The 27,863-nt window shown below is 37.3% G+C and overlaps 2 protein-coding genes across 3 annotated transcripts in view; both read right to left on the bottom strand.

Moving 5' to 3' along the window:
* The window catches only part of LOC128217943 (regulator of nonsense transcripts 2-like), a 35,347-nt gene extending 18,783 nt beyond the window's left edge, over positions 1-16,564 (bottom strand). For both annotated transcript variants that reach the window (XM_052925412.1, XM_052925413.1), the window contains exons 1-17: positions 16,430-16,564; positions 13,153-13,264; positions 12,761-12,946; positions 12,248-12,419; positions 10,776-10,838; positions 10,063-10,147; positions 9,646-9,722; positions 8,929-9,009; positions 7,711-7,860; positions 6,928-7,188; positions 6,412-6,543; positions 5,744-5,836; positions 4,704-4,796; positions 3,441-3,533; positions 2,653-2,719; positions 1,978-2,130; positions 452-543 (exon numbers count right to left, since the gene is read on the bottom strand). In XM_052925412.1, coding sequence (XP_052781372.1) covers positions 452-543; positions 1,978-2,130; positions 2,653-2,719; positions 3,441-3,533; positions 4,704-4,796; positions 5,744-5,836; positions 6,412-6,543; positions 6,928-7,188; positions 7,711-7,860; positions 8,929-9,009; positions 9,646-9,722; positions 10,063-10,147; positions 10,776-10,838; positions 12,248-12,419; positions 12,761-12,946; positions 13,153-13,250 — 1,896 coding nt within the window. In that variant the 5' untranslated portion in view covers positions 13,251-13,264; positions 16,430-16,564. The remainder of the gene's footprint in view (positions 1-451; positions 544-1,977; positions 2,131-2,652; positions 2,720-3,440; positions 3,534-4,703; positions 4,797-5,743; positions 5,837-6,411; positions 6,544-6,927; positions 7,189-7,710; positions 7,861-8,928; positions 9,010-9,645; positions 9,723-10,062; positions 10,148-10,775; positions 10,839-12,247; positions 12,420-12,760; positions 12,947-13,152; positions 13,265-16,429) is intronic.
* Positions 16,565-19,696: 3,132 nt separating this feature from the next.
* LOC128216033 (uncharacterized) lies at positions 19,697-22,445 on the bottom strand. The gene is made up of 4 exons (XM_052922627.1): positions 22,380-22,445; positions 21,433-21,564; positions 20,099-20,194; positions 19,697-19,822 (listed from the first exon to the last, which is right to left on the bottom strand). Exons 1-4 carry the CDS (start codon positions 22,443-22,445, stop codon positions 19,697-19,699), a joined length of 420 nt encoding a protein of 139 aa, XP_052778587.1.
* Positions 22,446-27,863: the final 5,418 nt, after the last annotated feature.

Here is a 27,863-nt window from a genome sequence, read left to right as displayed (position 1 = left end):
TTTGCTCACATGCCCTCCTGCATTCATACAACAAAAACACACATAAAATGTGATCAATCCTTAGTTGTCCGGTTAGCGTGGTGGTTAGCCCACTTGCCAAGGCGACCCGGGTTTGATTCCCAGCCTGGATGCATGTGGTTGGTGGTTGCCAAGCCAGACAAGTGGATTTTCACAGGGTTCTCCAGTTTCCCACACAACACAAGACCATACTCTTTTCATGCCAACGAGAGTGACTTAGTATAAGTTAATTTAACTACCTTCACTATCGTTGTTTAACAAATAAAGTTTAATCCCAAAATTATATGCTTTATGTAAAAAAATGTACACTTTGGCTATCTTCATAATCATCTCTCAAACAACCTGGAGATCTCTATTATTGCCTCAATGGGTCTTTTCATTAAAAGCAGCAGTGGATATTTACATAAATAACACATCAGTTGTTCGTCAGTACCTTATCAATGAGATCTCTGTTGACACACGTGGGCAGTGACTGGGCGTAAGCCTCAAACTGGACCTTCATCAGGCTGCCAGTCTCCTCGTCATCTGTAAACATACATAGCACTGGGAGTCTATTCATTGATACTCCTCGTCATCTGTAAACATACATAGCACTGGGAGTCTGTTCATTGATAGAGGTTTGTGAGAAATATATTATTATTTAAGTGATGCGGTATGCCAGCCATATCATTTATTCAGCCAATCTTTGGTAAGTTGGGAAGATACAAAATAAGACAATCATTGACCAAGTCGCATTGCACCAGCTTGTTATCAGCCATTCGATATTGGCATACATATTTTATTTTACCATTCGATATTGGCATACATATTTTATTTTAACATCTTCTGTTCTATTTGTCACAGCTTATTTCTTAATCAATGACATGTTATTAGAATGAAGCACCTGTGAGGTTCGCCTCATTTTTTTCTAGTTTAGGTCACCATGACCTTGACCTTTGACTTCAAGTTCAATAGTGATCATTTTAAAACTGACCATAACCATAGAGCATATCAAGACTCTAATTCAAGTCAGAAGATATTGATATTAAAAGGGAAATTAATGTAGCAACACAGACACTGATACCACACAAAGTAATCAGTATGTGTCTGCCTTGCTTTTCAGGAAATATATCAGTTAAATAGATGTATTTACTCTTAGAAATAAGACTTATATGTAGTGTAATACATGTATTTGATAAACTTTGTATTAGTAACATCAACCACTTGACAGACACTGTACAACCTTCTTCTAGCTATATTCAATGTAAAGATAAATAACAAAAACATTTTGAAACACTTCAGAAAACAGTAACTAAAGAGAACAGAAACTAAACATTGTGTAAAATCAACAAATACTCACATTTCTGTTGGACATACGCTATATATTAAACAGTAAGTCTACAGATAGTATGTGAATTAACTATATCTCATAACTGAAGCAAACAATAAGCCATAAGATAATCCAAAATAAATGCAAAACTAAATCCTAAATACAAAAGTACAAAAATGACACCCCACGTACATGCAATATACAAAATCGAGTTTATTTTCATTCCAATTGGAAACCTGACAATGTAAAAAAACAACCTCTCATCAACCTTTCCCATTCAACTTTTCCTGACTTCCCTTTGTACATGTACAGTGTCAGCTTTATACTACAAAGGGCAGTAGCTGTTTACTGACCTCCTCGTACCCTCCTTGCCCTCCTATTACCCTCCCAAAGAGTGGTCACACACCCTGACTAGTCCCTCACAACCACCCCCACCCCCATACCTTCTACTTCAGGGGCCAGAAGCTGTTCACTGTCCTCCTTGCCCTCCTATTTCCATCCCCAAGAGTGATCCCCATCCCCTGACTAGTCCCTCATACCCTCCAAACCCATGTACCTTCCACTACAGGGGGCAGTAGCTGTTCACTATCTTCCTCCTCTTTGCCATCCCCCCTTGACTAGTCCCTCACACCCTCCCCCACCCCACATACCTTCCACTACAGGGGGCAGTAGCTGTTCACTGTCCTCTTCCTCCTTGCCCTCCTCTTTCCCTCCACCGGACGGGTCACTCTGTGCCTGCTCCTCCAGCTGTTTCTGGGTCTCCATCTCCCTTTCAACATCTTCAATCTCAAGGTTTTCCATTTCTTAAACACAGAAGATGTAACTATACAGTTGATTCAGTTCACTTATCAGAAATGCAAGCACAGCCAAAAACTTGACAAGATCGCTTGTTCCAAGTATAAGGTCAATTTACTAGTTGAAGGAAGATTTCTCTGTCCTATTGTCTACAAACAATAACATCTTTCTATGTTTGGTCAAATGATTGCTTATTTACAACTGTCGACTGGTCAAATAATTATTCCCATTATCTATCATCAACAAAGTGCAAGAAATAGGAGCAGTTACAAATTTCCATTTACAGTGTGTGTATACCATGTGATAAAATTAAGTCATAAATGCTGTCGGAGGGCAAAATTTTGTTTCGAATAAAGACTTAAAACAAAGATAACTCTACTATTTTTTCACTATTTTAAATGAAACATAATGAAATGTCCACCTTAGCATTTATGACAAAATTTATCACATGGTATACACGCACTGATTTAGGTGATAATATGAATTTTGAGTTGCGATTTACAAGCATTAGGGTTAGAAGCAATACCAACCATCCTCAAGTCCGGAGTCTGCTTCTTTCTGGTCCCTGGCAGCAGATTCACTTTCCTTGTACAGGATCTGAAGAGGGAAAACATAAGTAAATGTGAGCTAGCAAAGTCATACATACAAATCAAATCTTATATCAACATAGTTTACACTCCACTTACAGTAGGTCATTGTCAAGCTGCACTCTCACAGATTGACTGAATTGACAACTTTTTATGGATCAGAATCAGCTTATTTTGGCATCTGTGTTCTCAAATCAGTCATATAGAATAACATACAAAAGAACCATTTTTTGTCTTGGAATGAGCCAATTTTTGTGAAAATCCATGGAAACCAGTTATATAAGACTGTTGACAAAAATTAGTTAACATATTTTTTCATTCAAGTTCAAAAATTGATGTTTTATGCATTTTTCTTAAACCGTTGGTAACGGTTTAAGCCATAAGAAATTAATTTTCAACCGGAAATATGAAAATCTTCGATCTGATTTTTTGTCAGCAATCTTATATCATTGGTTTGCAGATCTTTACGCTGAAAAATGCTCTTTCCAAGACAAAAAATAAGAAAGTTGTAAGAATGGTAAATCTGTAAGAGTGCAGCTTTAACATGCAGACATAATAGAATGTGAATCCTAAAATTAAAACTTTAGGGTTACCTCCAACTTTAATGCTAATATAATCCGGTGTACTCATGTTTTATGTGATTGTTGCCATATATGAACTGAATGACATGACTCCTACCCCATAATTCTTTATGTATTGCATTATCATTTCTAATCCTGTGTAAAACCTACCCCAGGTATAGAGGCCTTCAGGTCGGGCAGGCTCTCATATAGAGTCCTGGTTTCTTCATCTTCCCACAGGGATGTGTCACCATCATACTGAAACTGATAGTCATATACATACAGATATTGTCACCTCACTCATGACTAAAAAAACTCAGACATTTATAAACATTCCTCATTTTTTTGCGAAGACATTATGATTTCTTTGTAACTAAATATCATAGACTAACGACTAATGATTGGTTCGCTACACCTAAGCTAAGACTTACAGCTTTTACCAAAAAAACAAGAGCTGTCAAAGTATGTGACGAATGCCCCCGAATGTGACATTGACCTACGAACAAGGTCAGTACATGAAAAGTTGATCTTGCCTTTACATGTCAAATACATATGGCAAGTTATTTTAAATTGCCTCTGAACATAATAAAAATACCACCCATACTTGACAACCTACACTGTTATGTCCTTATATTCAGAATTCCCTTGTGAATAAACACTTAGTGTATCTTTCACCTTAGAGGTAGGGACATGGGTCTTGCACGCGACACGTCGTCTTCGTATGTGGTACACATGTGGCAAGTTATTTTAAAATCTGTCCATACAAGAGAAAGTTCCAGCCCGGACACGACAACCTATACTCTATGTCCTTATATGCAGCAGTCCATTGTGAATAAACACTAAGTGTGACCTTGACCTTTGAGGTAGGGACATGGGTCTTGCACGCGACACGTCGTCTTCGTATGTGGTGCACATGTGGCAAGTTATTTTAAAATATGTCCATACAAGAGAAAGTTCCAGCCCGGACACGACAACCTATACTCTATGTCCTTATATGCAGCAGTCCATTGTGAATAAACACTAAGTGTGACCTTGACCTTTGAGGTAGGGACACGAGTCTTGCTTGCCACACATCGTCTTGGTATGTGGAACACATGTGGCAAGTTATTTTAAAATTTGTCCATACAAGGGAAAGTTACAGAGCCGGACGGATGGACGGATGGACGGTGCGATTTTAATATGCCCACCTTCGTGGGCATAAAAAGTTTCAATACTTTTTGTTCTTTGTCTATAGAGAGCGTTTTACCAGACCCACTCAAACTTTACCAGTCTTGGGTGGTGGGTTGTAGACAGATTTCATGAACACATGAGTAATCATTCATGTATAACCTTTCCATCATTATACACAATCCAGGGCATTTCATCTTCCAGAAAATTCAATACACCCATAGTCATCCTCATCACTATTCTAGAAATACACTACCAGCAACCTACCTCCATGTTGAGTGGGTTGAAGATGTCCAGTCCACCATCGTCATCTTTCATGTCATCTTCGGGTAGATCAGGCATATCTTCATCCAACAGATCCTGAATTATGAAATAAACAAGACAAGTCATTCTGTGATAACTGACAATTTTTTTAGCCTCAAAGTTCAGTTAAATGAGCCTGAATTACAGAACATAAAGCAGAATCTCAAATATCTCCACTTTTAGCACATGATCACATTACTGTACTGTCAGGGCTTTTTCTATAGTACCCACGGGTCCGACTATCGGACCCATTCCCAAAGCAAAATATAAGATATTTTTCCCAATTTTCAAAAAAAAATCCCAATCAAAATTAAAAAAAATCCCAATCAAAATTAAAAAAAAATATATATATTTTTATTTTTTTATTTTTTTTTTTGAAAGTCTTTTTACATGTACTGGATCATTTTCAACATCATATCAATTATGTGATGCTAAGTTTTTTTGATAATTGAATTCGGAAATCATTGATTTTCATCACATTCAGATATCTGTATGAAATTTTATCTGTCATAATCGATTTGTTGCAATATATATTTACACCCAAGGATTGATATTTCAGCCATTTTGGGTCTTTTAAAGGGAAATAAACTAATATAAAACCATTTCCTAATTCGCTGGAGACTAGACAGCTTTTTCTTTTAACTGTAAAATTTCCCAATTTCGGCATTTACACGACGCAAAATTTCCCAAAATGTCTAGGGTCTCTTTCCCAAATTGGACAGAAAAAGCCCTGATTGTACATCAAAAGTAGTCTTCTGGCTAAACAAGCTGGGATACATAATTATACTACTGCTTGGCATTACGTTACTGAACAAGCCCTGCTGTAATTTGAGCAGGCCCAGATAAGCATTTACCAGTGCAGGGCTTGCAGGCTAGTGCTATGTTTGACCACTGGACTAACATACAAAGTCCAGCAAATCTTGTATCTGGCAACACACTTGCAACCTCCTCTAACCATCCCTTCCAATATACCAACCCACTGACAGAAACTTGCATGTACTCACTGTAAAAACCAGGGAGTTGGAGAACAGTTTCTGGTAGTTATTATACATCTCTTCAAATCTCTCTTTCCTGTCCTGGCTGAGTTCTCCCTTTGTCTGAAATTAATTTTAAGAGGTTAACAGTTAACAGACCAAAGCGCATCACATCAAGATCGATGGACTAGCTGAATCCATGGGACTCACAACAGATTTGGACATTGCTTTTATGTACATGTGTATAAAGTTTCATGCAAACATCTTCAACCATTTTAAGTTATGCTTTACACAACACCAACATACGTTTAAACAATTCTCATAAAGCCAGGCTTTGACCATATCAATTTTATTCTTTTCAAACAACAACAACAGACAACCTTAAAAATGACTTGCATGTTCATAGTCTACTGTTGATGGCCTTTATGTAAACTTCCTTTAAATATTAGCAGTAGAGATTTTTAACAATGTTTTGTTTTTCCATGTTCTGGTGATTTATTTAACAGTAATTGGATTATAGTGTTAACACAGGGATGGTAAAAAGCAACCAGTTAATTTTATCCATGGAATCACAAACCCACAGACAAATCACATCCCTGAGAGCTGTAAAGCAGACCTACAACACCTTCACCCCACTCTATACCACACCCACGCCCCTTTATCCCATACCCCATCCCCTACCCAACTCCTTGACTCACCAGGAGAGTTTTCCTGTTCTGTTTTTCCATGTTCTTGAGGTTTTTATGGTCAGCCAGCAGATGCTTGCACAGGGAGGTGTAGTAATCCTTCAGCAGGTTCCGGCAACCCTTCTTTCTCTCCTTAGCCAGCACCTTCAATTCCAAAAACACCGTTTTGTTCAGATGTTATGGTATATGAATTGACAATCCTATACAAGTCATTAACTTGCACTTATGAAAACTTAATATGTTGTGATTTATAACACTTAAGAAATAAACTATAATTTACTTTAACAAGATGCCTAAATTTGTATTTAAGAGTATTTCTCTACATTTCCATTTTACACTGTGCACTTTGGCTCAAATTTTACAGCTGAGACACACAACAAATACCATATATTTGATCTTGTTTTTCATTGTTTTTTTTTACTTTCATTTTTAAAAAAAACAACGTTATAAATATCCACATTGAAAATTATGAGAAAACATCAATGTTTGTTATTTTTTTTATAAAAAGTCATATAAAACAAAACCTACTGTACTCTTAGGAACTTCAAGGTTAAACCTCTCAGCCAACAGCCTAAATTTGCGTGGCAGGAGACCGGCATAGTCGTCCCCACAGTGTTTACAGAAGCTAGACAGGATGGACAAATTATTGTGCGCCTCTTTATCGTTGTTGATGAGTATCGCTAGTTGATTGGACAATATGGGAAGTCCCTCCTTGTCACGGAACACGCCCACTGATACCAGTTCAGCGAAGAATCGAAGGTCCACTCGATACTTGCTGGGATTGCTAATCTATTGATTAAATCAGTTGGTTTAGAATAGTATAACAAGTAAAAGAACACATGATCAATGTTGTTGTTTTTCATTTTGTTGTCCATGTCATTATTACTCAAATTTGCCATATTAATTATCTTAAATCAGTAATTGAAATATGCACAAGTCCAAAAGTACCAAGTGCACCACAGGATGAATTCCAACACTGGTCTGTTCTTGACTTTTTCATTCATTGAAATTAGACATTCAAATGAACAAGCCTGAATTCTTATACTATTGCTTGGCATCAAATATTTGAACAAGCCCTGCTATATAAAATTCAGAATTTGAGCAAGTGTGAAAAATATTTTACCAGCGCTTGTGTTAATTTTGACCACTGATTTTTATCATTTACGGCCATGGTTCAAGTTTTTGAAAAATGACACCTACAACACTTAAGCTTTTAGAAACCTCAACAATTTGTTAATGGTTAATAAAAAAATTAATATGAATTTCTATGACTATAAAACTACTATAAAATTAAATTTAAATAATACAAACTTTTTCATCCTTCTTCGTGGGAAAGCATTTTTGCCAATTTTCCAACAGAGCTGGCACAAACTCAGCGTATCTCTGGTGTAAAATACTGCACAGGTGAATGGCACAGCCAATGTCTGACATCTTTAACTTAGCCTCAACAATTGACACTGCCTACAATGGAAAATTGTTGAATTTGATTAAGATATATAGCTGTGCTATGAATATATACCTTTCAATTTGTACAGGGCCTAAAAAAAAAAATTGATTGGTTAGGGTTACATCCTTTTCAAAAATAGGTAGGGTAGGTAGGCTTTTTTTTTTTTTTTTTTTTTTTTTATTAGGCTTTATATAAGAATGTCATTTTCATCATTGGAGAATGGTGTTAAAGTTATCTTCTATATCAGCATTTAAGGTTTTAAACTTCATATTGAAAGACAAAAAAATAAAAAGCAAAAAAAATATTTTTTTTTTTAATTTTTTTTTTTTCAAACTGACTTTCAAAACGGTAGGGTCGGCGCCTATTCCGTAGGTAGGGTCGGGTAACCCGAACCAAATGTATTTTTTTTTTTAGGCCCAGGACTGCTTAGACATTAAAACCAGCAGAGTATGAAAACAGCTTTTTCTGATGAATAATTGGGACTACTATGTCCATGGTTTTAAAAATGTGACACAAATAAAACTATCATAGGCAATGTTGTGCTGATTTTGGTCACTTAACTACATTATAAATATGGAACTACAACTTCCTGAATATTCTATCTGGTTTGAATATTGATCTATCACTTATAAGTTGAGTCTTTTTACAGGTAAAGCTAATTTGCTAGCCAAAACCATTCCTGTCGAGCAACAGTCAGACTTTGAGCCCATGTTATTGAAAAAATATTTTTATTTATCGACAAAAACAATATCAATACAGAAATATAGTATCGATAAATGTGATTAAAAACTTAGTTTAAGGTTAAGACTGACTTTTTTCTTAATGTAATTGTGAAATGTAATCTTTTTTGGACAGAATATAATCAAAACCCTGTTTTTCCATGGCATGAAAAAAAATAAAATTCTTTCGTTGAACAAGGGCAATAACTCAATAACTATGAAACCCAGAGTTAACAGCTTTGTTGTACATTTGTTCACTGTCTCTGATAACATGTGCTCCAATCTCATTTAAATATCTTGAATGAATTTTGAGTTAAAAGTTTTTGTTCTTCTATATACATTTATGACTATTTATCTACTCACCACCTCTCCTATATACTTGGAGAGATTGAGACTGTTGAACTCTTTGGTAAGGCTCTCTTTCTGGGATTCACTTAGCAATTTCTGAAATGTGAAGCATGAAATAAATGAAAGTCATACAAAGAAAGACAAATATCTCAAAGATGGTGATAGTTTCTATAGAAAGTCAAGACATTTTTATAAACATAAAGTGACTGATAACAAGAGATAAATCTTAAATACTGATTAGCATAACAATTTCTACATAGGTGTAAAGTTCCCAGTGCATAGTCATGATTTCTTCCATTAAAGTTGCACTCTCACAGATTGAAAGTTTTCAAATTTTTTAAATATTTGTCTTGGAATGAGCCATTTTTTGCATAAATGTCTGGAAACTAGTGAAATAAGACTGCTGACAAAAAGATGAGATCGCAGTTTTTCATATTTACGCTTGAAATTCAACATTTTATCGCTAGTTTTACTGACGCTCTAAAAAAAAAATGACATTATCGCCAGTATTCTAAACAATTGAGATCTGATCTATTTTGATTTATATTACTTTCAATCTGCTTAATGCAAGAGTGCAGCTTAAAAATAACTGTTTTTTAATAATACTCTGTTTCATTTCATAATTCAGTTTCAAGCTTTCCTGTTGATTATTAATAAACTATATTTATTTTATACCAAAACAATTCAAAGTGGAATTTTAGATTTTTTACATGTACTTGGATAAAACCATACCAGTTTCTTCACAAACGCTGTGTTTTTCTTTAAACTGGAATCCAGTTTACCAAAGAACCGTTCTTCAGGTCTGTTTTCTGCAGGGAATAGAATCAATATATCAACATTTCAGTATTAATTTCACAGTTACCTTTGAATAACTACACTATTTGTTTTATGGGATTTTGCCAATGAATCTATTATCTACAATCACTACAAAACAATGTAAATTGCAATTGAATCAAGTAAAACCCTCACTTATCCTCTGTAATTCTCAACAAGACAAAAGATAAGAACATTTGTATTACATCATTTTGTCACAAATGCCAGCAAGTGCAAGGGTAGGTAAAGAGCAGTTGTTCATTTTTGAAGAATGAATTAGAGCAATTTCCTATATATTGTTACTAAAATAAAACTGTTTTTCTACAAGCCACCTACCATCTGCATTAAGGTTGGCTTTCCTTTGCTCTAATTTCTCAGCATTCCTGGCTTTACAATCTGCTATGAAATCCTCTATACATTTCTGAAAAACATCATGATAGAAGAAAATCAGTTCAAATTCTGACGCAAATTATTTATAAGAAAATACAGGATTTAATATCTGTTTCCTTTAAACAGGCTTTATTCATCCCATAACCACATAAAAATCAAATAAACATAAATTTAATTACCAGAACACTTTTTAGTATGTATTTTCAGTCTTTTTCTTCCTTAAAAGAATATGGTTTAACACATAACACATGGCCCCAATTTTCTCTAATCATCTTAAGCTTAACAGGCTTAAGTAGCTTACTTAACTCAGCCAAAATACATACTTAAACTTTGATTTTTGATACATGAAAATTTGTTAATTGTAATTATCATAAACATAATTCCTATTTAAAGTTCAAAATCTTAAAAAAAACCCAGACTATTACACACATTAAAGGGGTTTCTACCCAGGAAACAGATTCGAGAGTGATTCTATAAGCTATCACCTTTCGTCACAATCGAGCTTAAATAAATTAGTATAAACTAAAGGGAAACAAAAATAGTAGTTATAGCTTATTCCTGTTATAAGGGACTTATGAAGTTTGGAGAAATTGGGGCCAGGTGCTATAAAATCATCAACACAATTATTACTCATGAAAATACATGTCCCTCCCACTCACCCTATCCTCTGCCTCCTTTCTCTGTCGCTCCTCCTCCTGTCGTCTTTCTTCGTCTTCTTTCCTCTGTAAAAACAAAACAAAAATAAACTCAACTGTTCCTCAATGCTCTTCAACTACATTTTTCTAAGTAAAACAAGGCCATGCTAATTGGATCTATGTTAAGCCAGCGTTCAATGCTAACAGTGTCCTTGGATCCTGAGGACACCAAATATCATGGATGCAAACCAAAACCTCCAAGACTGTAGTCCTGGTGGGACACAGTTGTTTTCGGTAAAAAATTAGAAATAAACCAAAATTACATGTTAATTTTAAGCAGACATTTACTTAAATTGTAAACACTTAAGAGAACTTAACTAAAAAAGCAGTCACAGAGAGCCATATCCCCCACCAAATCATCCAATTAACTTCTCTCTACCCAAAACCCCACTCCCTTTTTTCATTTTTTCTCCTCTCACATCATCCAACAGTATCTCAGCATTCTTTGTCTCATACCACACCCATCCAACTATCCTCTCATGCCCATTCAACTTCTCTCTCTCTCCCAAACTTTTTCCTCTCTCACATCATCCACCCGTCTCAGTCTCCCCTTTCCTACTCTTTTACATTATTCAACTGACGTCTCTCTGTATCCATCTCTATTCCTCCACAGGGATAATTCTACGTCTGATTTTAAATCAGAAAATTGCTCCCATTTGTCCAAAATTGGTGAGAGAATTTTAATTTCAGTGAGATTTTTATAATACATGGATAAGGCAGTGATTAAACGATGCATAACAGTAACTATATTTATGTACACTTGTTAACGAGAAGGAAACACTTGTTAACAGTTCAGACATCATGAACATTAATTCTCAACATACTTGAGCAAAAATTGGATTTAGCCATTTTTTGTTGAAAGGTGCATTGACTTTTTTAGGGTGATGAAGGCTCTCCATTGTCGTTTTCATCTGAAGCTGGTATTTAAATTTGGCCAAGAGGCTTTTTTTCAAGATTTGGATGCGATTTGGGCAATTTTTATTCTAGAACTAGCAGAAATCACTTCCTAGAATTATCCCTGCCTCCACCTTTTTCACTCACACACCATCGGACAGTCTTTCAGTCTCATTTACCTCTCCTTATATCACCTCCCAAGCCCATTCAACTTACCTCTCCTTATATCACCTCCCAAGCCCATTCAACTTACCTCTCCTTATAACACCTCCCAAGCCCATTCAACTTACCTCTCCTTATATCACCTCCCAAGCCCATTCAACTTACCTCTCCTTATATCACCTCCCAAGCCCATTCAACTTACCTCTCCTTATATCACCTCCCAAGCCCATTCAACTTACCTCTCCTTATATCACCTCCCAAGCCCATTCAACTTACCTCTCCTTATATCACCTCCCAAGCCCATTCAACTTACCTCTCCTTATATCACCTCCCAAGCCCATTCAACTTTACACCTGACAGTGATGGCCCCAACAACCTACCAATCTCTCAGCCTCTTCAGCTTGTCTTTTCCTCTCCTCCTCCTCTTGTGCTTTTCTCAGCTCTTCCTGTTTTTTCTCCTCCTCCTCCTTCTGCCACTGGGCTTCAAGTTCTGCAGCTGATAGAACCTTGCTAGGCACTGGCTTCGCAGTTTTTGTAGGGCTGGATTCTGCCCTGTTTAGTGAAGATGGAATACATGTACACAAAATAGATTTTAAATATGGTTTTTTACGTTGCATTAGGTTTGAGGATATTTGAAGTTCACAAATTATATCCGAGTTTACTGTGATTCAAGGTTGGTATTTGCCGGCTGTTTGCACTTTAAACGTGATTGATGTTTTGACTAAAAATGTGTTTCTACACAGTTCAACTTGTTACAATTTCTTAAGCCAAGTACCCCTGTACTACTTCAAGTATATATATAGGCTTATTGATTTTTAAAAATTTACAAATTAACATTGATGATAGAGAATAAACATGCTTTCATAGTGATTTCAAATACACCGTCCACTCACTGTTTGGGCTTGCTGGCATCTCCATCCCCTAGTTCATTGACAGGTTTTTCACTGCTACGATGATCCCTACTGGTAGGCCGATCCCTGTCGCTCTGCCTGTCTCTATCACTGTGCCGGTCTCTATCACTGGGCCCACCTCCTCTAGGGCCACGCCCACTGCCTCTTCCAGCCTGGTACCGTAACTCCCTGAAACAAAATTAATACAGTATAAAATTTTGCCTGACATGAAATGATATCTCAATAATTGTTGCAACAAGTAAAACCTTTCTTTATAGTAAAACACAACAATTAAGGCTGGATAAGGAAACAAACTGTACATTAGGCTTGGCCTCTCATGATTTGACATTTAAATTAAGACCTAACACTTTGATTTAAATTTTAAATATAAGGACCTGTAGCTCTTTCCTCCCCCTGAAGATGGCCTTGTCCCCCGACCCTTGCTCTCACTACCTCCTCGTGCTGGTCTGCGGTCTTCTGCTCGCCCACTCATGGCATCAACTGAAACTATACAAACCATCCGATTAATAAAAATAGGTGTCCATCCTTATGTTGTTTCTATCAAACCAGCAGGGTTCGAAGTTAACTTTTTCGATCACTAGACCAGGGACCCAGTAAGTCTTAGATCTTACTAGACCTGATCAAATGTCAATATTTGATATTTGATTAACTACAATGTATGTAAAGGTTTATTTTTTCTTATTTTCTCACGCTGTTTGGTATGTAATGTTTAACATGTTTAATAGAATGCATATCTCAGTAACTTAAGTAAGTCACTTTTTCTTAATATTTTACTATCAACCAACATTTTTTATTTTTCTAAACGGGGTGCATAACTAACATCATCATAATCAAGTCATTTAAATATTTCTCTCCATTTTTTAAAAAACTGCCTTTTTGCAATTTTGATATTTTGTTCTTTTTGTTTGATATTTCATTCTTTATTTTCTTTGACTTTACTTTCTCTCAGAGGGTTCTTTTACAGAAAACACCCATATTTATACAGTTCTTTTTAGTTTCGTCTGTTTGACAGCAACATGTAAGCAATTCGAAAACCAGTAATGAGAGTCATTATATTTTGGAAACCTGGACCGTTACTAATCATTCATATATATTACATATGTTGATTCGCTTAATTTAATTACTGACTGAGGGGTAATCAAATCACTTGATTGGATGATGGCATGTCTAATGAAAGAACTCGGTTTTCCGTCATATACAAACATAAAATAAAACAAATAGTTGTTCGGTTCAAAGACACAGTTATCCATTCATTTCATGTATCATCATATATTCAAGCTTCAATTGAAAAAACACTCAAAAATTATAAACACAACCAGTTAGGCCAGCTTAACATGGATTTCACTAGACCAGATCAGCTGTTTGATAAACTATGCTGTTCGAAGGAGGGTTAGTGTCAAACCCTGACCAGTGAGTGTTGTATTATTGCTGCTCAACCATCTCAAAAGATCTTCGAAATCTTTATGAGACAAAGTCTTGCATTGCCAGAAACAGTTCCATTTACTCTAGTTGGATCTTTTCAAAATTGTGTTCCTCGGCCTGTGTAAGATTTCACCAAACAACGTCAGTAGTATAAGAATAGGGTGAGCAAATGTTGTATACATAATTCCAAAGGAATGTCAGTCAAGAGTAAATGTTTTGTGATCAAAGTACATTTACACACTCCCGTGCCTTTACTTTCGTAACTGGGTCTACGATATGTATAAAGCAGCACTTATACTGTCTCGCTTTTGAGCTGATTTTTAAAGCGACATGGTAGATTTTTCCCCCTGCAGAGCGATAGGGCGTAGGTTCTTACTCCGGCAAATGCACACAGCAAAATGTTCAGTGTGTTACAAATTGTGCCCAAAAAAGGTTTGCATTCCACTGACCACAGGCCCTCTTTGATGGAGTGGTTCAGACTCTACCTCCCTTGTGTCTTCTAGGGAAATGTTTAGCCCTTTAGGCTAGTTGATACCTTTAGATTACTTCTATGCAAATCTCCACTCCGATCTGATTTTGTTTATCAATGAAAATATTGAATTCACTCTGGTCTGATTGTTTACTTATGAATTAATACACAGCACTTAGATCAAAACGTTTGTGTGCCCATAACTTATCCAGTTGTGATTTAAAACAGTTGACGGTGCTGTATGTAACAATATTATGTGGAAGGCCTTTCCAAGTGGATATAGTATGATGTCCAAAAGAATTTAATCGAATAGCCTTGTGAGCTTTAGGCTTTGCAAGCTTCAACCAGTGACCTCTTGTTCCACTATTGTCCGCAAAATTGAAAAATACACTTGCACTGATGTCATCAACTTCGTGAATAATTTTGAAAACTTGTATCATATCAAATCTTTTTCTATGGTAGTCCAATGTTGGGAGATTCAGTTCATTCAATCGTTCTAGTCCACCTAAATGGCCGTCAACCAGTCTTTTGACAATTTTTAGACTATGGCAGACTGGTGACGTCCACCATCCCAGCAAAAAGTAGCAAACAGGCCTTGCGCAGAGGATCCTCGAGGCCACAATTTTTAAATTATCTTTGTTATAAATTCAAATTTCTACGAAAATATCATTGCCTATTATCAAACACACATTTATTTATGTCATTATGCCAAAAAAACATGTTCAGATACCATAATGCACTTACATGCATCGATTGTATTCATTAATCTGTAAATCTAGGACAAATCTGACAGGTTGTGTACATGTATGAAACGGGGTAGAGGATTTCGAATATTTTGGTCGTTAATAGGCTCGGTTAAATAACACTATTAAAATGCAACCATTTCAATGCGCTGAACGCTAACGTGTTTGATGGGTCAAGTTGGGAGAAGTTGATGATGATGATGTTCGTGATGATGATGATGATGATTAGGTATCACCATTTTTGAACACTGTTGCGTTGCTCTGCACAATACATAGAAAAGGGAGGATAACTGTGACTGCGCACAGGGTTAACCATCATTGACGGATGGGTACAAATTTATTCGATAAAAATCAACATGTATAAAAAATGGTGGACTGCTACGCTCATTTCGTGACCCAGAGTATATTTATGTGAAAATAACGACTCTAACGACAAATCCAACCCAGTTAAGATCACTGTTAGGTACATTTGTAACAATTATATCATTATTAATCAACATCGATGCATAATATTACTATATATTCTTTCGCCCAGTGTTAAATGGTAGAGAGTTGTAGCGTTACAGGGATACACATGAAATGTCAAAATAATAAAAAAGTATCCCTGATCGCTCATTATTGTAGCTATCAATCGTTCTTGATAGGAAAGTCCACGAAATTCAGGTATTAGTCTTGTGGCTCTACGTTGCGCATTCTCCAGAACTTGCTTACATTTCTTCATGTATGGGAAGTATATTAAATTTCCATAGTCCAAATGGGAACGAACAAGAGACTTGTACAATGTTAAGAACAAGGATTTGACTCAGTGTCAGTCAGTGTCAACTAATTTGATCTGCATTTACAACCACATAATCACAGAACAGTTATTGCAAATAAGTGATAATCTAACTTTTAATGCAAATGTTTGGTTTATTTCTTACACGATTTTGTTTGATGTGTCAGTTAAGACCTTTATGTCACATGTTTTCGCGACCTGAAATTTGAAGGCACATACTAGGTTTTGGAAAAACAACTTACCATTAAAGCACGTTCATCCAACAGAAAATATCATTTATCGCTTAATTCGTTTAATCTAACACTGTTTATATTATAATCAATACATATTTGCAATGAGTTTCTGTTCTGTTTTGATTCTCTACAAATTCGGAGTACTTCGCTCAATAATTAGGTTACATTACACTATGAAAATTAATGAAGAACTTACTAGACACGATTGTGTCATGACTTTCCTTTTCATTTATCCGTCTATTTTTAAATTACAAATCCATAACCCAGTAAATAGTATAAGCAACAGATTAAATACAAAAAACAAGTGTCATAGATCTGTTTCAATTTCCGTATTTGTTAACAAATAAAAATCATTATATAGAAAAACATGCAGTATACTGTATGTACAGAGTTGGCGTCATGAATGTTCATGTTTGTTGGTAAAATGGTGACTCTATCCTATTACTGTCTGCATGCAGAGGTATGTTAAATGTTATTGTGTTCGTTTGTTTTTATTTTGTACCCAACAATGTGTTTGCAGAACTGTTCATTGCTATTCCTATTCAGCTTTGTTTGCATGCAATTCTTGGGTATTGATGAACAGCATCATTTTTTTATTCGGTTTCAACTTCTGAACACCATTGTTGACAACATTGTGAAAGAGGTCAATACTATTTAAACATCTTTCATACATGTGTTTGCCACGGCGGATCGATATAAATTCAAATAACCAACACGAGGGCACGTGCAGAAGCCGTTAACGACTTGGGGGGACGAGATACCGATCACACGGTAAAGAACTTTTAAACGTAAATAACCTTTTTCCAATATAGCTTAAACTTTAAATTATAGTAAAATATGAAGTTTTAGGTGATTTTTTTATACATTTTACCAAAACTTGGGTGCGAAGTAGTTTACTTAGTCCTACACATTTATAACAGAAGCTTGCTGAGACTTGCGGAAATTGACTCATATCAAGACAAATACAAAACGTCAAAACGGTAAATCAGTGAGATTGCAGCTTGAGACAGCTCTAGACTATAATTATGGTATAATCAAATGTTTCAACGTCTGTAAAAACCCAGTTTTGCTTTATTATGTGTTCCCATTTACATATTATTAAAGCTGTTTAATCTAGTCAACTTTTTAAAATCTTTTAATGGATTTAAAAATAAATTAACTGACTTGAAAGTTGATTTTGATAGGGAATAATGAATCCAGCATCATTTGGGAAATAGCTGTGTTCTTACAATTAAACAAAAGAAGTCACAGAAACGTGATATTTCTCCCCATTTTTGCGTATACTGATTAAAAATTAATTAAGATATCTGTTGTATTAAATATTGTATAGTATGAGAGCACAGTTAGCATACGCTGCCGCGGCCTAACATTTAACAACATTAATTATGACTGAGACGATTTATTGCATCGAAGTCCTTCTTTGTCTTTCAAGTGGTCTTGACCTTATAGTGAAGAACATATATTATTTTATAACCAATTCTAAAATCGTCCAAACTGAAATTTTCTATCGGAACTTATAATAAAAAGACAGGTCGACTATATGACCCTCATAAATCCTTTATTTCTTATCTGCCTTTATCTAGCCAATCGCCCAATACATTTATAATTGCTTAACTAGCGTATCTGCATGTATACGCTACTATTGCATGGAGAGGAGAAAGTGAGAGAGACCGCCGTTAGCCTGATAAGCCCCAAAGTTGGCAATGACGCGTAACACTCCTTTATGTTGCTCAACAATTCTGGGAGTTTGAATGGAATCTTTTTAAAGAAATACAGTTGTATCTGACGGGAGGACGGACAAAGTAAAATGAGTTGTGCTGTGTGTGTTATTCTAAGATAAGTATTTATGTAGCAAAGAATATTTCATCTGATACCGACTTCAAAATAAAAAGTTCCTCACTATGTAAATAACAATATCATCGGTTGGTAATTTCAGTAGTGACAGTATTCTGTTATTCAATATAGTGATAAGAAGGCATCCAGAAGATGTTATCTGTTATTTTTATCTTGTTCATGAGCTCCCTGTTATTTTAACAACAGACACCACACTGACCTTCAGATAAGACATTAGGGGGAACACTGCAGATTTGTAATCAATGCGTAGGTAGGACTGTACTGGTGTAAACGTCATTACGAGCCATAATTTGAAGATAACGCCAATTAGTCCAGTAAACGTCACATTTAGAGGTTTGAAATATAATTGTTGCACCATTTGTTCATGACAACAAAAAATATTCGTTTGAACCTGCGCTTTTAAAACACAATACTTTTAATCGCGGGTACCATCGTCCATGGATATGGTTATTTTGAAACGCGCTCTGTTGCATGGGCGTTGTCTTATCAAAAAGTGGCAGACATAATTTGTTCAGGACCTTTTTTGTTTTTGGACCGTTAATTAGATTAGTGATATCTAAAATCGTCAAAGATATTTTATTCCAACGTTAGCTTAGTGCACGTGTAACGAGTGACAATTCATTATCATAATTGTGATAACGTGTAGCAACACCCATCATATTGACTTTGATAAGAGCTGTCAGTGAAAGCACGTCTTTGTGAACACCACTCTCTGTCAGGAAACATGCATTGGTTCCATCCAAATAGTCTATAGTTCAAACAAATAATAATAGTTTGGTATGTGGTCACAGCTAGCTAGGGTTCTCCGCCTCCCCCCTCACCCCACAACCCAAGCCCACATACTCGCGTAAAATGGTGCCAACGAGAGTGATTATAAAATGATAATGTTTTAATAACTTGTTTTACAATTGTTTTAAAATAAATATGTTTAAACTAATAAATAATACAGTCAAAACTGTAGAAGTGCTTCGTACCACCACGGACCTATAAACCGATAGGTCAGCTAATCCATCATGACAGACACCAAAGGAAGTTTCCAACGCATGGTTTGTATGCCCGTGAAAAAAATAAACAACCATCAAAGTTCTCTTCTCCCGGGTTGGATTCCCGGCCTTGGCGCATGCGAGTTTGGTAAGTGGTCATCAAGCCGTACAAGTGATTTTTTTCCGGGTGCTCTGTTTCCCCCACAACTCACAACCATACTCTCGCGCAACATAATGCCAACGAGAGTGACTTAGTATAAGTTAGCTGTCACTTATCATAACTTTCTGAACATTCGTTGTATTACAATAAGCATTTTTAAATAAGTGAAAGAGATAAACACTTTAAAAACAAAGCGAAAACTGAGGAGGGTATCAAGAATCTATTCGATTACAAACATGCACATTAAAGTGTGGAGTAGACAGAGGGATGCGCATAGAGTTAAGCCAAACTGTAGACAGGCAACGCTGCGCATGCGTTAACGATCGCACTTGTCATGTGGTTGATGTGGTTATGTCCCATCTCTTGGGCGCCTGTTCTGCTGTTGAAGGCTTCTGTTATCCTTTGCTGGAATTTGGACAAGACTGGTAAAAATACGAACATACCTCGAGCCTCGTAAAATTCGAACCAAGCGGGGTTTTTTACCTAGTATAAAGAAATCAGTCCATTACACCCAGTTCGAGCCGACGAGTAATTCGAGCCAAGCATGTTCGAGCAAACGGGGTTCGACTGTATCTTATTACTTTAGTACTTCTGTTTTCGAGCCCAACCAGGGTTATTTCTCTTGGACCCCAAAATGACATCAGTTAGGGTTTTACCCGTGAATAGAGTCAACATATATACCTCAAGGGCAGCTGAGTTTCCGGCATGGTCAAGCATGTCCTGGTGTGTCATGTGGTACTCATAACATCCATCTGTGGCAACGATGATGGCTTTATGCTGGAAGACATGCAATATAGACTGGCGTTTCATCAACAGTCGATGTAAAAAGTGTTCATAGGATGAATTGAAGTTCTACTACTGAAAATGTTTGCTAGGTATAAACTTGTTCAGGACTTCTGATGAAACCTGGGTCCGTGATTTAGATTAGTTTCGAGTCTGGTTCCAACCCAAGGCACAAAACCCCAGATTTCATTTCATTGTAACTCTCCCATTAACAGAGCTTTACACGAACATGAACATTACTGAAATTAAATTCTTTTTGAAAGTTTGTTTCTTCCATTCAAATATATTTTGTAAAATGGATGAATAAAAAAGCATTTTTCGTCCCTTGATAAAAATGAATTTCTGATTTTGAGTCTAAAATTGGACTTGACACTGTTCGTAATTATGGTCCTGGATATCAGAAAAAAACACTAAATTCAACTCAACTTATTTAACCACTTAACAGCAAAAGTGAGTCAATGTTTTTAACTCAAAGTACATTATCTTATTAAATAATGTTGATTCAAATAGTTCGTCAATATTCCATAGAAAATATATTCTACAACTCATTGACTCAGAGCAATTACTCAACCAGATGTTATTTTCTTACGAATATTTACATTTTGATGATTTATGAATATGTGGTATCGGAAAAAAGAACACTTTACGAAGGAGTAAAAGCACACATGATGTCAAATCATATCATGCTCTTATGCGGAAAAATAAGGCGAGATTGACCGTGTGCCGACAAAGACGTTTTTTTAAGGGATCGGCAGTATCGGAATGGGCAGTCCAAAGAATACTGTAAAAGTTAAATTAATAACACCTGTTTTATTTAACTATTGATGGCGACTTAGCAGATCATATTTTGAAAATTGCCACATGTGTTGCAGGAATACTCTTCTGTTTAAAGTTTCTCTGATATATTGAATAAGTTTGTTCAACAGAACGCTTACACATACTTGAAAACGCACAGTAAACAAACAAATAAACAAATTAATTTTTTCGACGATACCAACTTAACGTTTCGTTTTTCTTTTAGGCTAATGATTGAGCATATGCGTTACCAAAAAACAGCCCAAAGAAACAACAAAAAACAACAAATGCATGAGCTGACTCAACAAGTCAACAGTGGTGCATTCATCATGCAACAAAACATGATGAAGTGCTACAAAATTTAAAAAAAGTGTAAATAATATCAACAAAACTGAATTTGGTTAAACTGAAGATTTTTGGTTACAATGCTTTCTTACATGTTTGGTGTCGTAGAGGATACTGGTGATGGCGGAGGGGGCCGCTGTCATTGCCATGGTAGTGGTGGGCATATCCATGGTACTCGTGGGTGGCATGGTGACAGTCGTGGCACATTCTACGGCCGCAAAGGCCTAAAATGTAAGAAAGGTCAACATCTCTGAGAATGTCTTAAAGAGAAGTTGTTTTCCGGATTCGGTTTAAAAACCGGTTTAGTTTTCGGTTTCGTTAGAAGTTATCTCAAGTGTTCATTGATTGGTCAATATTTATCCAATAATATCTACTAACCAATCAAATCATTTTAATGATTCAACTAGCCAAACTATAACCAATGCACAACTTATCAAAGTTGTTTTACGATTGGCTGCTGTTTTTCAACTGAGCGTAAACTTATTGTTATTATTGTGAATGAACTTACGGCAGCAATTAGAAACAGACAGAACATGGTTGTCAGTTATCACGGGTTTGATAGCTAGGTGTGCACAAAAACTGTCGTGGCCGAGGTTTTATATGACCCACATGACCGATAACAGTGCCCTTGACTGCGGAGGTGACGTCAGTTTCCTAGGTCTTGTTCGTGACTGAGGCCCGACCAGGGTTATTATTTTATTAAATACAAGAAAATACTGGTGTAAACATCAAAGGGCGCCTTAAACAAATACATACAGCTACAGCTTTCGTATGTTTGAGCATTTTCATCATTGTTAGATTGATGGTTTAAAAGGTCGCTATGCATCATGGCTACGCCGCTATCCGCCCTCACAAGGCCTCTTCAGTCTGCCATCGCTAGGTCGCTTTCCACCCTAGCTTGGTCACAATGCCTACTGGTTAGGTCGCTATCCACGCTTGCTTGGTCGCTATGCCTACTGGTTATGTAGCCATTTGCACCGGCTATGTATCTATCCGCCATCGCTGGGTCTCTACCAACTCAGGCTAGGTCGCTTTCCACCCTAGCTTGGTCGCTATGCCTACTGGCTATGTAGCCATTTGCACCGGCTATGTATCTATCCGCCATCGCTGGGTCTCTACCAACCCAGGCTAGGTCGCCTTCCACCCTAGCTTGGTCGCTATGCCTACTGCTTAGGTCGCTATCCACCCTAGCTTGGTCGCTATGCCTACTGCTTAGGTCGCTATCCACGCTAGCTTGGTCGCTTCGCTATCCACCCTAGCTTGGTCGCTATGCCTACTGCTTAGGTCGCTTTCCACCCTAGCTTGGTCGCCATGCCTACTGCTCAGGTCGCTTTCCACCCTAGCTCGATCGCTATGCCTACTGCTTAGGTCGCTATCCACGCTAGCTTGGTCGCTATGTCTACTGCTTAGGTCGCTCTCCACCCTAGCGTGGTCGCTATGCCTACTGCTTAGGTCGCTATCCACCCTAGCTTGGTCGCTATGCCTACTGCTTAGGTCGCTATCCACGCTAGCTTGGTCGCTATGTCTACTGCTTAGGTCGCTATCCACCCTAGCTTGGTCGCTATGTCTACTGCTTACTGCTTAGGTCGCTATCCACGCTAGCTTGGTCGCTATGCCTACTGCTTAGGTCGCTATCCACCCTAGCTTGGTCGCTATGCCTACTGCTTAGGTCGCTATCCACCCTAGCTTGGTCGCTATGTCCACTGCTTAGGTCGCTATCCACCCTAGCTTGGTCGCTATATCTACTGCTTAGGTGGCTATCCACCCTAGCTTGGTCGCTATGCGTACTGCTTAGGTCGCTATCCACCCTAGCTTGGTCGCTATGCCTACTGCTTAGGTGGCTATCCACCTTAGCTTGGTCGATATGCCTACTGGTTAGGTGGCTATCCACCCTAGCTTGGTCGATATGCCTACTGCTTAGGTCGCTATCCACGCTAGCTTGGTCACTATGCCTACTGCTTAGGTCGCTATCCACCCTAGCTTGGTCGCTATGCCTACTGCTTAGGTCGCTAAGCCTATCCACCCTAGCTTGGTCTCTATCCACCCTAGCTTGGTCACTATGCCCACTGGTTAGGTCGCTATCCACCCTAGCTTGGTCACTATGCCCACTGGTTAGGTCGCTATCCACCATAGCTTGGTCACTATGCCTACTGGTTAGGTCGCTATGCATCCTGGCTAGGTCGCTATCCACACGGGCTAAGTCGCCGTATAAATGGCTATGTCAGGCCCTAGATAGGTCGCTTTTCATACTGCACAAACTATTGTCCATCCGGCGCGGGGGCTCGAGTGCTACGCATTACTTTGCGCCAAGAGGTTCTGGGTAATACACGCAGGAGAGGTAAAAGGTACTCCATAACATGTCATATAAAAACAGATGTATTAAATCAAACTGTGAAAATGTTCGTCGCATTGAGCTCCATAGAGCTTTTTTACAAGTTCAAAATTGAGACGCAAATATATACGCCAAATGGCAAGCCCGATTTAAGAGCCTTTGACACAAAAAGAATGCTCTTACCTGCTATTGTAACACAGAATAAAATGGAGTTGAACAATAAGTGGAACTTGCGAAACTGCACCTCAGCATGGTGAACATCCATGGCAAGTGTTTTTGAATATCCTATAATGCACGGTACAGATACAGCCCGGATAAGGCTCAGTCCAGACCAGTACAACCAACAGTCCTCATTTTGACATATGACCTAAAACTGTGACCTTGATGTTTGAGGTACAGACCTGGGTCTTCTGCGTGACACGCCGTCTCGTCATGGTGTACCTTCATGACAAGTTTGTTTTTATTGAAAATCCTTTAGTGCAATGGTCATGATACAGCCCGGACAAGGATATCATGTCAATATTTGACCTCTACGCGTGACCATGGTATTTGAGATGCAGACCTGGGTCATCACGGAAAACCTGCATGGCAAGTGTTTTGAAAATCTTAGTATGCATGGTGAAGACAGCCCGGATAAAGTCCATTTCGGACGAACAGACGGACGTACGAACATACACGGAGCTACCATGTTGACAACAATATCTCACTCACTGCAAGCGGGTTCTACAAAAATCAAGTGGTTATTTGACAGTTGCTCAAAGGGTAACCTTACGTCACCAGTTGTTCTAAGGGTAGCTTTTCGCCATCAGTTGTTTAAAGTGTAATGCGAAACCAGAAAATGCACGACTGTCAAAAAGGTGAAGCTATAACAGTGTGTGTATACCATGTGATAAATTACGTCATATATGCTACGTCGGAAGGCAACATTTTGCTTAAAATAAAGACATAAAACAAAGATAATTTTTCTTTTACTTAACCATTCTAAATGAGACAAAGGGCAGTCTTTGCCGCTAAAGGAGCCCCGCCTTCGTTTTATTACCGGAGTTTGATTAGGTGATTAGTTTCATCAAACACTTCGACAAACCTGTTTCCGAAATCATGTTTTGACAGTGCTCCGTCATTGTGGAAAGATTTGTCAAAGTGTTTTAAGAAACTAAACTCTCAATCAAACTGTGCTAAGAGACCGAAGGCGGGGCTCCGTAAGCGGAGTAGACTGCGCTATGGTTCATTTAAAATGATTTTAAATGAACCATAGCGCAGTCTACTCGCTTACGAGCCCCGCCTTCGGTCGTAAAGAAATAGTGAAGTTATCTTTGTTTAAAGTCTTTATTCGAAGCTAAAAATTGCCTTCCGACGTAGCATTTATGACGAAATTTGTCACGTGGTATTCACACACTGCATAACAGCCGTTTTCTTTCCAAACATCATATTAAAGACTGCTGAAGAACCTCTGATAACCTATGTTAATATATACGTGACTTTGGTAATTATTTTAATACGACCAGCCGTGACACAGTTTCTTCAGGTCATGATAATGGTTAATCGTTCATACATGCCTTATCATCAAAGGTGACTCTAAGACGATAATACTTATATAATGATACTTAACGACAGACATTCGAATGATCTACATTCAAAATTGAAATGCTGCCACAAATTGTGCCTCCTATGGAAGGACTCGTTTTCGCAAATGTATACGCAACAAAAAAATGAGCAATTACAATATATCATTTTTCGGTCAGCTCACTGTGTACACACAACCATTTAATGGGAAAGACACGGGTGGGGGAAGAGGGCACGTGTGTCACCGCCTCACCCCTCTCGGGAGATTGTGACGCATACCCATGGCATGACATGTCTCACCTCCACGCTAGTTCACCTTGATGGCCGTCAACGAGTCTTCTGGTGATTCTTTTACTATGGCATGCTCGTTACAGGGATACATAAGAAATGCCAAAATAATAATAAACAAGAAACGCCGCAATGCGACGAAACCAGGTGTTCAATGATTGACAGAAGAACTTCAGCCTGTGCATTCGGAGCTCCTCGGCCATTTTTTTTATCGAAATGTTTTCGATAAAAATGGCCGAGGAGCTCCGAATGCAGCCTGTGTTGTGATAATAAAGTTGATTTGTTGTGTGTATGTAATGCCAAATTGGTTACGGGATATAGACAGAAGACAGGAAGAGTGGAAATGAATTAAAGGGAAAGACTAATACATTAATAAAGATGATTATGTTACTTTGTCATGGCACATATAGATATTGCTATCATCGGTGGTTTTAGTAAATCATCAAACTCTGTTGCTGGAAAATGAAAATGGCTTTAAAGAAACTTCTTCACAAACTCTTCCTATAGACCAAGTTTGGTCAAATTATGTCAACCCTTACTGAAATGATTCAGTCAGATTCAGACGCCGCCCGTACCGTAGCTTGGTCAAGATATGAGAACCCTGACTAAAGTTATTCAGTTTCAACCATTCTTCTATTTTTAGTAACAGTGACCTGGACCCTATGGACCTAAAATGCAATCCCATGAAAGGTCTCCATAAACTCTTCCTTTATACCAAGTTGGGTCAAGATGTCAACCCTGACTAACAGTTATTCAGTTTCCATTTTTTCTATTTTTAGTAACAGTGACCTTGACCTTAACCCTAGGGACCCCAAACGCAATCCCATGAAAGGTATCCATAAACTCTTCCTTTATTCCAAGTTGGGTAAAGATATGTTGACCCTAATTAAAGTTATTCAATTTCAACCATTTTTTCTATTTTTAGTAACAGTGACCTTGACCTTGACCCTAGGGACCCCAAACGCAATCCCATGAAAGGTATACTTAAACTCTTCGTTTATACCTAGTTGGGTCAAGATGAAAGATATTAACACGTAACTGTGTTTATGTTTGCCATCTTTTCGTTTGATTAAAAAAAATCCCAAAACACGTGTATAGTCCAATCCTTGTAGTGCACGTTTTGTTGTTCGCAAGGTAGTTCTCACACCGAACATATTTCTAAAATTGGACAAAGAAATGGTACCATGTGAGAAATCTTTCCCTTCAAGTTGAATATGATTCTATTTCAATATTGTGTAAACTGTGGAGCCAACCCCATTGGACTAGTACATATTTTAAAATCTGCTGGCATTTCAAGTACATTTCTTTGCTAACTCACTCCGTGGGAACATTATGGCACATTTAAATATAGCTATATAATTTTTAGTGCTTACAACATAACACACCAAAACTAATAAGCACTTCTTAACTAGAGCTTTACCATTCTTAACCATTTTTCTATTTTTAGCAACAGTGACCTTGACCTTGACCATAACACTTGGGGCGCAAAACACAATCTCATCAAAGTTCTCTGTAAACTCTTTTTATATACCAAGTTTGGTCGCAATATGTGGACCCGTAATTAATTTATTCAATACCAAACATTTATCTATTAATAGTAACTTTGACCTTGATCCTAAGGGCCTCAAACACAAATGTAAGGTCTCCATAAACTCTTCCTATATACCAAGTTTGGTCACTATATGACAAACCTAGTTAAAATTATTTGAGACATAAGGTGACTTTGACGCTGCACTCCGACGACCAGCCTGCCCGAACAATGACACAAGTCATTCTTATGACTAGTTTTCTCTTTGTAAAAACCTAGTTAACAATATAAAATTGTGACTGCACCAAAAAAAATGAATCAAGGGCCGTTATTGTTATTTAGGGTTAAAATGGAGTTATGTAACCTTATTGTAAGATGGTCATCATTAATTGTGCAAAGTTTTAAGTCAAATGGATGAAGAGTATAGGTGTTTTTTTATATTAAAATCTAAACTTGCCCTAAAACTTGAACCTAAGTTCCTTAGTCAATCAGGGGCCATAACTTGTATAAAGGATAATATGGAATTATGTAACCTCATTGTGGGATGGTCCTAAACAACCATGTGAAGCATTAAGTAAATTGAATAAAGGTTATTGAAGTTATTGGTAAATATCCCAACCTGCCCTTAAACTTAAGTCAACCAGGGGCCATAATTTGCTTAAAGGATAATATGGAGTTATCTAACCTCCTTTTGTGATGGCATTTAACAACTGTGTGAAGTATTAAGTTAATTGAATGAAGAGTATTGGATTATAAGTGAAAATCACAACTTGCCCTGAAACTTATACCGGACGCAGGGGCGAGTAATATAG

This window comes from Mya arenaria, chromosome 14, assembly GCF_026914265.1.
Source record: "Mya arenaria isolate MELC-2E11 chromosome 14, ASM2691426v1".
Classification (NCBI taxonomy): Eukaryota; Metazoa; Mollusca; class Bivalvia; order Myida; family Myidae; genus Mya; species Mya arenaria.
This window is presented reverse-complemented; position numbering and strand designations above follow the sequence as displayed.